Below are 13,742 nucleotides of genomic sequence, written 5' to 3' on the forward strand. Positions count from 1 at the left end.
CTTTAAAGCTCCTGCTTGTGTAAATCCTCTCAAGACACCAGCAAGCCTTAAAATTGATTTAATTTTCTTAGGAGGAAAGAGGAATCTACTTTTAAATTAAAAATGAAACAATTAAATCAATCAATGAGGAATCCACTTTTAAATTAAAAATGAAACAACTTAATAAATCAATGAACAAACACCCCAAGGGACAAGCAATTATTACACATTACAAATCATTTACCACTGTTGATCAGTTGCAAACAATTGCACTGGACTGCCGTAAACAAAGCTATGAGACTTCCGAGTAATTTGTCAAACATGCCTGTGCACACTACAGTGACCACAGCAGATGGGGCACATCAGTCAAGTCCCAAAGCACCTTTTTGCCCGCAATGAAACACCAATTCTTTATTTTTTTTGTATTATATTATGTTGTTTGTGTCAAAGGAGGTCACCACCACTCAAGTCCGATCAATGACAACTTATAAGTGGGTGTAATATTCTCCAAAAGCTAGAGACTGTAGTGATGTAATATTGCAATTATGTGTGATGATACACCAATGTTAAACCAGGAGCTGCTCATTTCAAAGCATCTGGAACCATTATGGTTCATAGAGTTTTCATGCTGAAACCTTCCCCCTAAATTACTTTCCAGATGATGGCGTTAACATTCTTTAATCATGCCAAGTAACCTGCTCTAACATTAAATCAGCCTGGGTGTAGAGACAAGATTCCTTCCCATCTTCTTTTCATTCTAATTTATTCTTGGTGGGACTTTAAATTAGCATGGCGCCATAGATTAAGTAGATAGGCCATGCTTCTCTTACTTGTTTCTGGTAGTCAGAATCATGCAGAGATGTTCACTTAGACAGTCCTTATTAGTGTAATGGTAAAGCCCATGTTGGTAACCAGGCAACAGCTTTAATACATTATGGTAGACTATTCGAAAGACCTCTCTTCTGAGTGACAGTAAACTGGTTTGATGTCTGTAATGACTGGAAGTTGAATGATAGGTCATGAAACTGTTATCCACAAGTTCACCTTAACCCGCATTTATCAACTAGCTTCTGCTGAGGGCGGGGAAAGCAATTGTTAAAAGCTGAAGTAATTTACCTGATGGCAAAAAACATTTTCCGCTAAAATAAATCTGTGCTGCTTGTTAATGCCTCAGTCTAATTTGTTACCATCACACACATGATAATTAACTCTCAACCAAAAATGAAAATAGTTTCTCCCATAATTACAATTTTTGTTTTCAGTTAATCAGTGGCTTTTTTGCATAACAAATTTGCTAGACTATGCTGGATTTTTTTTTTTTTGATTTGCTTAAATACCTTTCTCCCACTGTGTTTTGGTAAACATAACAGTAGACATGAGAGGTGACAAGTTGGGTTGGCGTTAAAGTGGAAGTTAAATTGGAAGCTGCTTCAAAATTCATATCTAATCCCTTTGTGGATGAAGCAGCAACTTAAATAGAGAGGTTGCAACCCTGGGTACCACTCGTATTATATCATTATGCTCCATTTATTCTGGTGAAAAGGGCCTGAGCTTGTGTGATTACATCCAATAATAGAAATGAATCTGAACATGTTGCCGTTTGTGTTTTTCTTTTAGATGTTACCTGGCTTGTCTACGGTGGAGCAAGCAGCTACCAAATCACAACAGGCTGCAGGGTTTTTATGAGGGAAAGATTTTTCCAGCGTCACTTTGATTGCCTCAAATGATATCCCTGCTGAGGTGATCAACCGCATATAGACTGATTGGATATTTCACAGGGCGCTGCTGCTAATTTACAAGGTGGAGTGTTGCCACTGTTTTAAAGGGAACGCTGGTATAAATATCCACGTTTATTACGGTGAGTCAGTGTTTCTGACTTTGCCTTGGTCAAGGCACGCTGCAGCTTTCAAACAGGCCCTCAGGCTGTTTTTGTAACGTTGCCAGTGTTCTCTTTTCTCCAAAACATTAACTTTTCAGAAAAATAAGTGGTTGATTACCCCGCTGACATTGACGCATTTGGCTCATTTTCAATTGATCGATGCCAAAATTAATAAAACATTTAAAAAGAGGTGATATTATGCAGTAGCACAATACTGAATACATTATAGGGCCAATAGAGTACATACTTAGTGGTTTCTATTCATATTGAGGATCTGGACTGTGATTGTGCATTGTCAGGGTGTAAAGACATGTGTGTAATGATTATGTAGGGACAATATAAACATGCTCTTGAGGGAATGGATATTTAACTGTGAAGAAATGCAGCTACATCAACTAATTCTTAGCACTGTGTATATGTAGTAGTAGCGTGTATAATGTGAGTATGTATCTCATGCCTGTGTCACCCAGGCTATCTAATTGTAATTTCCAATTGTAGTTCAAATTAGATATCTTATTTGGCATCAGTATGAAGGGCTGTACTTACATTAACTAATGAGGACTAATAATAATAATGTCTCTTTGGCTGTTCATTTTGATAGTTTGATGGTAAATCTGACTACTCTTAACAGTTAGAATTTTTAACATGACAGGATGCTTTACAGGCTGACAGTCCTATTAAGATCACGATGTGGGTGAGAAGGGAACATTACAATGTTCTCAGGGCTTCTGAAAACATTCAAGCACTCTTTGACCTTTCCTTCCCTTCCTTCATATGCAGAGATTTATATACATAAGACTACGCAAAAGATCAATGCTGGGTTATATCACTGAAGAGCTAATATAGCAACTGCAGGATTCTTTTCGACAGGATGTGCAAAAGCTGAGCAGCAAATACAGCTCCAGCCTGTGCTATCAGCATGGTGTTGCTGATGTTGCTTGTGTGCAAATTTTGTTCAGGAATGACATTGTGAACGTGGGAGGTTCTCTAAGGTTTCAGACGCTGTCAGTGTCATAACTCCTTCCCAAGGAAGGCTCTGCTTTTTCTGCTCTTCCTCATGCATACTGACTAAAGAAATTACTTTTTTTCCAACTTAGCATCCCTGGCAACAAAGTCTAGGCGTTGTATTTTGTAATTCTCTCCTTGCCTCAGCTAGACCTGAAAATGAACCCATTATCCATCCAGTCATCATCTGTCCACTCTTACTTTTTTGATCCTTCCTTTCCTTTTCCTCAAACTATTGCGTCACTTCTTTCCCTTCTTACAATATACGAGAAGACCTGGGATGTTTTATAGGCCCTGTCGGCCTCCTGTAGCATCATTCCTTCTTTCAGTCACCCATCCATCCCCCTACCTCCTTGGAGGGGACCCTGGATCCCTTCCTTCGTGACCACCAGCTTTCCACCATGGCAATGAGGCAGGAGAGCACCACGCCGGCTGCCAGGACACAGAAAACTCCGGCAAAGCTGTGGATGTCCAGGGCGCTGCCGCGCTGTCGTGTTTGGACCGAGCTGTAGAGGTCGCAGGGGCTGTCCTTGGGCCACCACTTGACTTTCAGTATATCCATGTCACCGTTCTGCTGGAGCTCCAAGATTCTGTGACACAAGCAGGAGACGCAGGCATGTAAGCATAGGACCATGTACAGTAAGGGCGCATACTTTATACACACACTGACACAGAAACTACAAATTTACAAATCTTTGTAAAATATTTCCAGTAAGCATACAGGAAAAGGCCAAAATACGTGAAAGAATAAATTAATTATTGTGAAGTTGCATGAATGAGCAACAAGGCAGCAAAACTCAGAAGAGTAAGATAACACTGTCCAGAGTGAGCATTGCTATTATGTACGACAATTGCTGGAGTCTGAATGACATTTGAATGATTACAGAGTCGTAAATGCTTTTATTAAATCATGGAGAATGAAACCTATTTGCAATATAAGTCCACTGCACAAAACCTGTCAACACTGCAGCTTTTGCTACTGTTGCCATAACTTCTTTCTTCCATTTGAGGGCAGTGTTTGCCAGTTAAAATCCGCCCTAATCCCTGACAACCATATTGGGCTGTCAAACTCATTATGGCTAACATTAATATGTTTTGCAGCACAGTGCGACTACACTGCCACAATGTCATTATGCAGCCTAGCTTTAGTCCCACGATTGATGGCTTCAGAGAGGATACAGCTCAGAGGTTGATAGGGTCCCTCTGTTAGCCTTCAGCTTATTATTTAACTGGGTCGTTCGTTTTGGTTTGGAGGGGAGTTGCAGACACACGCACACGCACGTATGCACACATGCACGCACGCACACACGCATGCACGCACGGACGGATTCGGCTGGATATTTAACAATGTGGCATGGAGGAGTGAGGAGCATAGGGAAAGGGAGAGAAAAAAGGCAATGTGGGAATGTGTGTGCGGGTTTATGCATATACCTCCCTCACAGGCAAAAATATACTAACACAGAAAACATATAGAAGCAAATTAACCCTCAAAGATAAAGTAAGCCACCACAATGGTTGACACCAACAGGGTAGATACACATTCAGAAATGAACAAAGTCACAAAAGTCGACTACATACATGTCAAAGTAAACGTAAATAAAAGTCATACGTGTGTACCTAGAGACAGATGTTTGCAATTGTCTGCACAACTTCCCGGGGACAAAGCCCTGCTGCAATTTCAGTGACAACACGCTGACATGAATTAAAGTGACCATCTTTCATCTCTTCATTTTTTCTCATGCGGAATACACAAAACGTACTGAATCAATCAAGAAATGCAAATGAGCCCGGCAGACAGTTTACATAATTAATTTCATCCAAAATAGCCAGAAAACATGGCTCATTTCAATGTAAATCAGCTAAACAGGCTCAGCATGTTGCTCTATAACCATGTCACTCTCATTTAGGGACATTCTCTTAACACTTCCTGGGCTCTACTGAGCTGGTGGGAATGATAAGACAATAAAAAACTAATTTCAACAGCAAATCCACAGTCATTCTAATGCAACATCATGTCCACCAACTGCCAGCTTGATTGTGGGATTGTGGGATTGTTTGGCTCAGATCAGCGCAGATTAGTGCCAAGATTAGATAAGACTTTGTGTAGATGATATGCAACATTGACTCAAAACAAATTAAATCAAAGTGATCCGCAACAGTGTGTAGCAGTAGTAGTGTAGTGGCAGCACTGGCCTAGTTGCATACCCTGGTGATCACTCTACTGGAATGAAGAAAAGGAAGTCAGCGTAGAAACCCCTCACCGCATACCAATCCTGCATCGGTTCTTTTTCAGCAGTCCAGTTGTCCCTGCTCCATTTTCTTTCAAACACGTCACTAAGTTACTTTCGGACTGTAACAAAACTGCAACTCCCACTTTTTTTAAATCAAGACTGAAGGCTTTTCTTTTTGATGCTGCCTTCCTTTAAATAATTGTTCACTTCTTCCACTTCACCGTAACTTCTATTCTTGTAATTAATATCTGTATTATTCTATTTTAGCTGTCTTTAACTGCTCTTTCATGTTTCGTGTAATCGCCTTGTTGCTGAAATGTGCTATACAAATGAAGCTGCCTTGCCTAATATTGTACTGTATAACACAAGAGTTGAAATTGCTTCATGCTTGACCACTCCTTGCACCCGCTGAGTGCTAGATTGCTGCTTGCTGGAGGAGTAATAGCGCAAAAACACTTCACTGTTGCATGCAGGGCGCACCGTTGATATGCAGGTTGATATTGTGAAGATTAGGTTTTTGAACAGCACCTGCGTTTAATCAAAATTCAAACAGCACCCGTACACGTTTGTTTTTAGCGGATGACAGTATCACAGAAAAATCACAGTTTATAAAAGTTAAAACAAGCTTTTTTTTCCCCAAAGTGTCGTGCCTTTCATACGGTACTGGCCTTTTTTATGTCACTCTGAAAACAGATGCTTCACACACACAAACAAGCCAACACTCTGACAGACGGCTTCAGAGAAAGACAGATTACACACAGGCTAATGAGATGGAAGAAGAGCGACCCCACCTATCAAAGAAGCCAGGCAATGTTTTGTCAAAATATTTCATCATTTCTTGCTTGAAAGTCTGCCAACTTTCTTGTCTGACATGATGTCTTTTCATGTCTGTTGAGAGAAAGAGGCATGCTTTATGTCTGAAGTTGCTACCTGTTATCTCTGAATTGACTGCCACCAATTTCATGTCGCATAGGTTTTTGTATGGCACCTAAGGAGTGGAAATAAGCGGTTGCATTTTCTTGTTTCATCTACTTTAACATCTGTAAACATAATTACTATTGACAGTGTATGCCGTTGTGGCAAATTTCTACAAATGGGGAAAACAAATAAACAGTGGAAATGGTAATTAACATTTCCCCCCTAGCAATGGCAGTAGAATTTAATTGTCAAATACCCTATGTAAAATACAATGATTTCACATTTTTATGATCTTGCTGTGTGGTGAGATTACTAGCTGTATCTGTGAGTTAAATATATACTTTAATTTTCAAATATTTAATCAAAATCACTAAATGCCTACATTTCCCTAGCCTACTCGTGACAATCAAAAGGGTTCTGACACAAAAAGAAACAAAGAATAACTGAAAAGGCTTACTGTGCATCTTGATCAAAGATCAAACCATTTCAAAAAGAGACTTTTATCAGAGGAATAATTAGGATGTGTGTCTAAGCTGAATGTAACTTTGAGGGAAGAAACAGATTTGAAATTCAGGACAGTGCGTTCTTTCTCCCCTCTATTACAACGCTGTCTGCCTGTGGAGTTCATCATCTATCATTCTGAACTAATTGACCTATCAGAGTAATGCAGACGCTGCTTCCCCAATAGACCCTTGAATCAAACCCTAACGCTGACGTGCACTCACAAGAACATACACCCACATTATTGCTGCATTTACCTTTTTCATTCATCTAATTGATGTTTAGCTGTCATTATCCTGCCCACAAAAATACACTGATTCAACTCTGCAATACTGGAGTGTGCCTGGCTTTGGACAGAATGGCGCAAGACAAAAGTGAAGTGGAATATGTTTACGTGCTAAAATATGAGGGCAGTCCAGACATAATACCTCACAAATAGAATATGAGCTTGCCTGAGTGATTCAAGTTCAAGTGCTTAACTGTATCCGTCAAGAGCTCTGTGTTCAGAATGACTCCACACCTGTTAAATCAGTTACCACCGAGCCAAGAAGAGACCTCTGTTTAGTCAGTGAATCCACAACACAAAGGAATACTTCAAATATGTGAGAAAAAGTGAGCATGATGATGATCATTTTAAAACACAAAAGCGGTTACAACTGCTCTCCATTTATTTCTATCCCATGGCTGACAGGCAGGATGAAAAGCCGGTGTGAGCTGCCAGACAAAAACATGGCTTGAGTCAAAGGTTTCCTGCAGTACACCATCTGTCTAGAACTCTAATTTGTCTGTCACTGTCTCACTAAAAGCAACACATCTTCCCTCGAAAACACAAATTTGCCTGTGCACACGCAAACACACAGCAGCACACATAGAAATGGTAAACATGCACAAGCAGTGAACCTGTAGTCTCACACTCAAAGTACACTACAATTATGTAAAGCACTGTTTGTTTGAAACAATGACAAACTTACAGAAGTAGCTAATTAAAGTGTATGTGTATGCGTATGTGTATGTGTATGTGTGTGTGTGTGCACTTCACACACTCTGACATCTGATTTATTTTCCAGCAGTGTGCTTTTCCCCGCACAGATATCTAAAACATTTTTGATTTAATTTCAGTCTTAATATAAAGAATACAGAACTGAGTGAGTGCACACTTTAGATCTTTTCTTTCTTCCTTCAGGGTATGTTAGTGTTTTTCTGCCCAAGGTTTCATCAGTCAGCACATCGCTGCCTGAGGTATCAGGAAATAGATTAAATTAGTCTCTAAAAATAACACCTACTACATATAATTGCAATCGGAGAACATACAGTAGAGGTATAAGTTTCATCTGCTGCATTTTATAATACAGGGGTTGCTATATACAAGTGCTTGTTAACATGTAATCAAATGGATCATTGTCACAGTAAATGTGATATATGAGGGTTTCAATGTCAATGCATGCTGTATGCGTGACTGGAAGTAAAGGGCATACGATAGGTTTATTGTTATTACAAAACAAGTGTAATCTGTGTATCTATCCGGTTGTTATGGCCTTTTTTGTGTGAAACAGCTGTCCTGTGTGTGCATATTCAGCATGACTGTATGACTGTCTTGTTATGGTAGGTGTGTATGGGTATGGTTTATGCGTCCGTGTATATGTCCATGAAACAGCTGGTGAGCTGCATTAACGCTGTGTGTGTGTAATGAATTAACACCTTGCTTTAAGGTCGTTGACTTTGACTAAGGAGATCTATAACGACTTTAACACTCCCACTGGCTGTAAAAGCCAATGAGCACGGGTTGCCCGTGTTGGCGGGGGGGGGGGACCGATGTGCCTCTGTGTGTGTTTGTCTGTGTGTGCGCGCTGTCTCTGCTTCTCTGCAGTGGCGGGCAACTGCGTGGACTAGATGTTGCCATGGCAACTCTTTGGTAGCAGCCTTGATTGTGGGATGATCACACATTATTAATTGACTCAAGCTAAAAAAAACTAAAAAAAACAAAGAAGAACACAATAGCGGTTTAGATAAAGGAGCAAGGGACACTAGACTTGAAGAAAGGACGATTGGGGGAAGAAGGAAAATGTAAAAGATGAGAAAATTCCTCAAATTTCGTGAGGTGACAAAACACGTTCATGGTAAATTATACTGAGATCACACACGGAGAGGGAGAGGAAGTGACACACTAAGTAGGACATGAAAACCACAGGTATGGTCGCACATGCACTGTGGACACAGAGTTAAGCTAGAAAACATGACTGTTCACATAATGGGAAGCCGGGAAAGGAAATGAACAAAAGATGCTCTTTCATTCGTTGTCTCTCTCTCCTATGGAGTAACACACAAATGGGCTATTGTACGAGTGCGGTGGCTGTGGCTCAGTGGTAGAGCAGTTGCCTGCCAATCGGAAGGTTGGTGGTTCGATCCTCCGCCCCTGCAGTCATTGTCGAAGTGTCCTTGGGCAAGACACTGAACCCCGAGTTGCCTCCGGTGCTGCGCATCGGAGTGTGAATGTTTATCTGAAGAGCAGGTGGCACCTTGTACGGCAGCCCCGGCCACAGTGTATGAATGTTTCCTGTAGATGTAAAAGCGCTTCGAGCAGTTGTTAAGACTGGAAAAGTGCTATATAAATACAGCACATTTACAAGTAGGATCAATTTGACCTTCAGAATGAGAGTTTTTGCAACGTTAGGTTTTTCCTTGCTTTTCCAAAGGGCTGTTTAGGACATAAGACTTGTGAAAACTTTTTTTGTTAGGAATAGAATTTGGTTTAGTTATGGTAGGGGTACAGGATGCTGTTTGGCATGTGGTTGTGATGGTTAAGGTGGCTAAGGGTTAGGGAACGCATTGTGTCTCTGTGGGTCCTCCCAAGTATAGAAGAATAATAGTAATATATATTTCATATGTTTGGCTCATCAAAGTTATGTACTGTATGTAATTTCTTCTATACAGTAAGGCTTCATGTTCTAGAATCTACAAAAAAGGGGGACAAGTGTTACCTGTAATACCTTAAAAGTGGGCTTTCAGGAGTTTATTTGACTTAATTTGAGCAACATCTATTTGTAACAGTTTTAATGAGCAGCCTCTAATGTTATAAATGATACCACTAGTGGAGTGAAGATGGACTGTTAAGAGATTTCACACTGTGTTGCGCACCACTGCTGGGGGATGGGAAGTGTATTTCTGACTCAAATGGATGGTGAGGCCAAGCAGAGACTACAAAGTGAGTTTTTAAAGCCTGTTATCTCAGCACCTGGCAAACTGATTGGTCAACTCAGCTATCAACCCCCTCAAAGTACATTAGGGCTATTTCTGCAAGGGGACAGTACAAATCTCACTTATTGCCCCTTTAAATGCACTGTACCTCCATTTACTGTGTTAATTCTGCAGTCTTCCCCAGGCCCATCGATAAATACAGGTTATGTCCCATGCTGCTCTTTCTCTAGTAGCAGGTTTTATTGCAGCTGTAACCAGTTAAAATGCAGAGTGGTGTGGGTTGGATGATCAAGCATAATGTGAAACAGTTCAGCGAATTTCAGAACTGGCTAGGAAGACCTCTTAACTGTCTCTGTGAGAGGTGTTGAGGCATAGTGCGTCATCACAGAGCACACGGCTGTCTGAGGAACAGCGGAATATGTCTGCAGCAACCACGACAGTCATGCTCTTTTATACGAATATTCTTCTCCTGTCACCTCTGTAGCAAACACAATTTTAAGTTGGAGACAGTAAAAAGTGGAAGACGCGGTGAAGTGAGAGCTGGAGAGAGAAAGCGTGAAGATAGATTGACACAGTGTGTTCAATCTGAATGGATGTCAGAGAACAAAATCATACAATGGGGGGGAATGAGAGCACAGGCGAGAAAGTATAGGGGAGACAGGATAGGAGAAGAGACCCGGGGAGGAGTAGCGAGAGGAGAAGAGACATTTTCACATGGAATGAGCAGACGGGGCAGAAGACAGGAGGGATGACAGATAGAGGTGTTGTGCTAAAATCGCTTTGTTGCTCTGAGGAGACAGTTGGATGTCAACTCCTTAAATGAAAAGAACACTGGCTGCCTCACTGGAAAACATGAAGTAGAATAATTTTCATATTACAAAGGAAAATAAATGTGTTTCAATGAAGTTCTCACACATGCAGGGTCAGAATAGTTCAACATTTTTCTGTCAAAGTTCAAGCCTGTCTTAGAAAATATGGGATTTATTTGGGAAAATATGTGCACTAAAACAGTGAGACAGACATGGGGCAGGGGTTTTACGGTGAAACCAAGAGCGGCTGCAGGTTTTTCAATTACTCTGGGTAGGTGAGAGTGACATAGTGATTATGGAAGCCAGCCTTCACCTAGAGAGCTGAAGTCAAGCACCCATGTCAGCCAACAACCCACTGAAGTATCCTTAGATGCTGAATCGCCACAAGCTAAGGATCTGCTACACCAGATATGAAGCCTGCCTGCAGAGATGAGGGGGAATTAATAAAGCATCAGATTACTATCATTACTTCATGTTGCATTTTGCTATGTGACCTATCTCGAGGAGCAAGCCAAACCTGTCACATATATCCAAAAGAGGCTACCAACATGTACTTAGTTTATTCGTCCAAATCACTTTTGACTTTTCCAAGCAGGAAAGTGACACTGCAGCATCGACCCAGTCCGAAAAGTGCACCTATTCCTGATTTTTCCCTCCCTGTGTTTTGATAAACAAAACAACAACAAAAAAAGCTGAAACTAAAGCCCACTGACCCACGGTCCCACATCAATACTCTAGAAAGTCTGTTTATTCAACCACAGACTGCTGCAGTCAACAGACAGAAGAAATATTGTTCCGGCACTGGTGGTGCATATTTGAGTTTGCTTTTGAGCGGTTTTATTTTGGTGCCAAACATAAAAAGAGTGAACTACAGGGGTCTCTCTAGTGACCTTCCTCATCGTACACTGGGTATTTGCACTGCCTCATTTTAGTGGCAGAAATAACATGATGGCCTCTATCTCGCATTTACATGGTACACAACCTGGCTGGATATTTGCTGAATTTCTAAAGCTCTGTGCACATTAAGGAGAACAGCACATATTGTATGGCTGCCCCAGTCGGATTTGACAGATCAGATTATGTACTGTTGTTTGTGACACGTCTTTGGTCCCTCAAGTAAAGTTTGCAAATCCTCATTGTTCCAATTATCACACTCAGGGTTCAATATCATACACTTTGTCAACAAAGTTTTCAATTAAGCACCATTAAGCCACACTGTCTAAGTGAACTGGAACAGATTATCAGAAGTCAAGCAGTCATTAACCATCATTAACACATCAAGAGAATGAGCGAGAGAGAGAGAAACAGAAACAGAGAGAGAGAGACACAACCCCGTCATTAATTGTGATTAATAAAGATTTAATGAATGTACTAAGTGTGTGGGCTGAGTTTTACTGTGATGGATTGGTTGAAGAGTGACACAGAGAGGGAGAGAGATTAGATTGACACTTGACATTAAATCAATCTTTTGTCATCTGGAACAATGCCAGTGTTGTAAAAACACTCATACACACACGAGCACACATATCCACACACATTTGTTGTTTTGCTTACCACCCTTGGGTAAAATGCATTATTGTCCCCCATGAATTGGAAATTGAAGGCTTTAGAGCCTCCAGCTTAACTGAACTTGAACTATGTGTGTGTGTGTGTGTGTGTGTATGTGTGTGACGGAGAGAGAGAGAGAGAGAGAGAGAGAGAGAGAGAGAGAGAGAGAGAGAGAGAGAGAAAAAGAGAGAGAGAGACGGTAAATCATTTAACTTGCTGCCCAGCTTTTTGCAGGAGATTTGATCGAGCCTTATTTCCGTAATACATGTAGCTCATGGAATTATGGGACTACAAAGAGCATTCAATATAAGGTGCAATCTTTTCAAAATAACTGTATTGCGGTTAGTGATGGGAAAGCACATGAATTGTTGCAATTGTTATAGCATTGTATGCAACTGTCTCTTATTCCATTCTGCTTTTATAATGGTCCTTTTTCCTTACCATGGGATCAAGATGGAAATCTGGATGTGGAGTTATAATATGAAATAGAAATGGTCAAAACAATGAATGAATCAATAAGAAAGTTAATAAAAAAGATAAAAGATAGGCCCTCAAGAGCACAACAGCAAGTAAAACTATAACTCAGTTTTCTCACTGAGGATTTTAAACCAAGTCAAACTTTTCTCAGTAAAACATTTCTTTTTTATGCAGAAGTTCCATTATTTGAGTTATTCTTCTAATGAAATAAACACAATGTAAGCAAGCTAAAGCTGTTTCATTCCCAAAAGTTTTATTAAAACTGTGGGCTGGACAGCGAGAGCTACTCCGTCATCGCAGAACAAAGGTGAAAAAATTACAAACTTTAAAAAGGGAGGCACAGCTCGGCTCAGTACAGTAATCAGAAAAAATGTATTTATGACACGTAAAAGTAGACCCCACCTTTTATTATCCCTCAACTTTTATTAATTCACCGTTTAGTTATTAAAAAGCTCGACGATAGTGAAAATGCTGATCAAAGGGGACCAAGGTGATACTTCAAGTGTCTTGTATTGTTCGACCAACATTCCAAAGCCCAAATTATGTTTATGATTTATAATATTATAAGACAAAGGAAAGCAAAATTCCCTCACAACGGAAAAACTGGAATCACAGACTGATGACATTTCTGTTTAAGAAATGACTTAAACAGTTATGAAAACAGTTGCCTATCGATTAATCAATGAATCAACTAATTGTTGAAGTGACTCACCAGATTAAGTTAGCTAATTATGTCATCTGTTGCAGGTAGAAAAGAACTACACTACCCTGGGTCACAAATCTTTAAATCACCTCCAGTTAGTCCAAAACGCAGCTGCTCGCCTTTTGACTAAAACAAAAAAACGTGAACACATAAGGCCAGTCTTGGCCTCCCTCCACTGGCTACCTGTCCGTTAGAGGATACATTTTAAGATTTTATTGCTTGTTTTTAAGGCCTTAAAAGGTCTGGCGCCACCTTACCTGGCTGATCTCTAATGCCACTGTTCTCCAGTCAGAACGCTGAGGTCGACCAATCAGCTGCTCTTGGATATCCCGAGATCAAAGCTAAAAAATAAGGGCGATAGAGCCTTTAAAGTGGGCGCCCCCACCCTATGGAACAATTTCCCCATGCATATTAAAGCTGCACAGACCTTACAAACGTTTAAATTGCTGCTTAAGACGCACCTGTTTGCTGTAGCTTTTAACCCTCGTTAACCTGGA

At 40.5% G+C, this 13,742-nt stretch overlaps 1 protein-coding gene across 4 annotated transcripts in view; it reads right to left on the reverse strand.

Moving 5' to 3' along the window:
- Positions 1 to 13,742, reverse strand: part of grid2 (glutamate receptor, ionotropic, delta 2) — a 503,599-nt gene that overhangs the window by 11,174 nt on the left and 478,683 nt on the right. For all 4 annotated transcript variants that reach the window (XR_004331939.1, XM_032515604.1, XM_032515605.1 and 1 more), the window contains exon 15: positions 3,213 to 3,453. Coding sequence is in view for 3 of the 4 variants with exons in the window: in XM_032515604.1 (XP_032371495.1) it covers positions 3,213 to 3,453 (241 nt within the window). In the remaining variant the exon portion in view is untranslated. The remainder of the gene's footprint in view (positions 1 to 3,212; positions 3,454 to 13,742) is intronic.

Source organism: Etheostoma spectabile, chromosome 5 (assembly GCF_008692095.1).
Source record: "Etheostoma spectabile isolate EspeVRDwgs_2016 chromosome 5, UIUC_Espe_1.0, whole genome shotgun sequence".
NCBI classification, from domain to species: domain Eukaryota; kingdom Metazoa; phylum Chordata; class Actinopteri; order Perciformes; family Percidae; genus Etheostoma; species Etheostoma spectabile.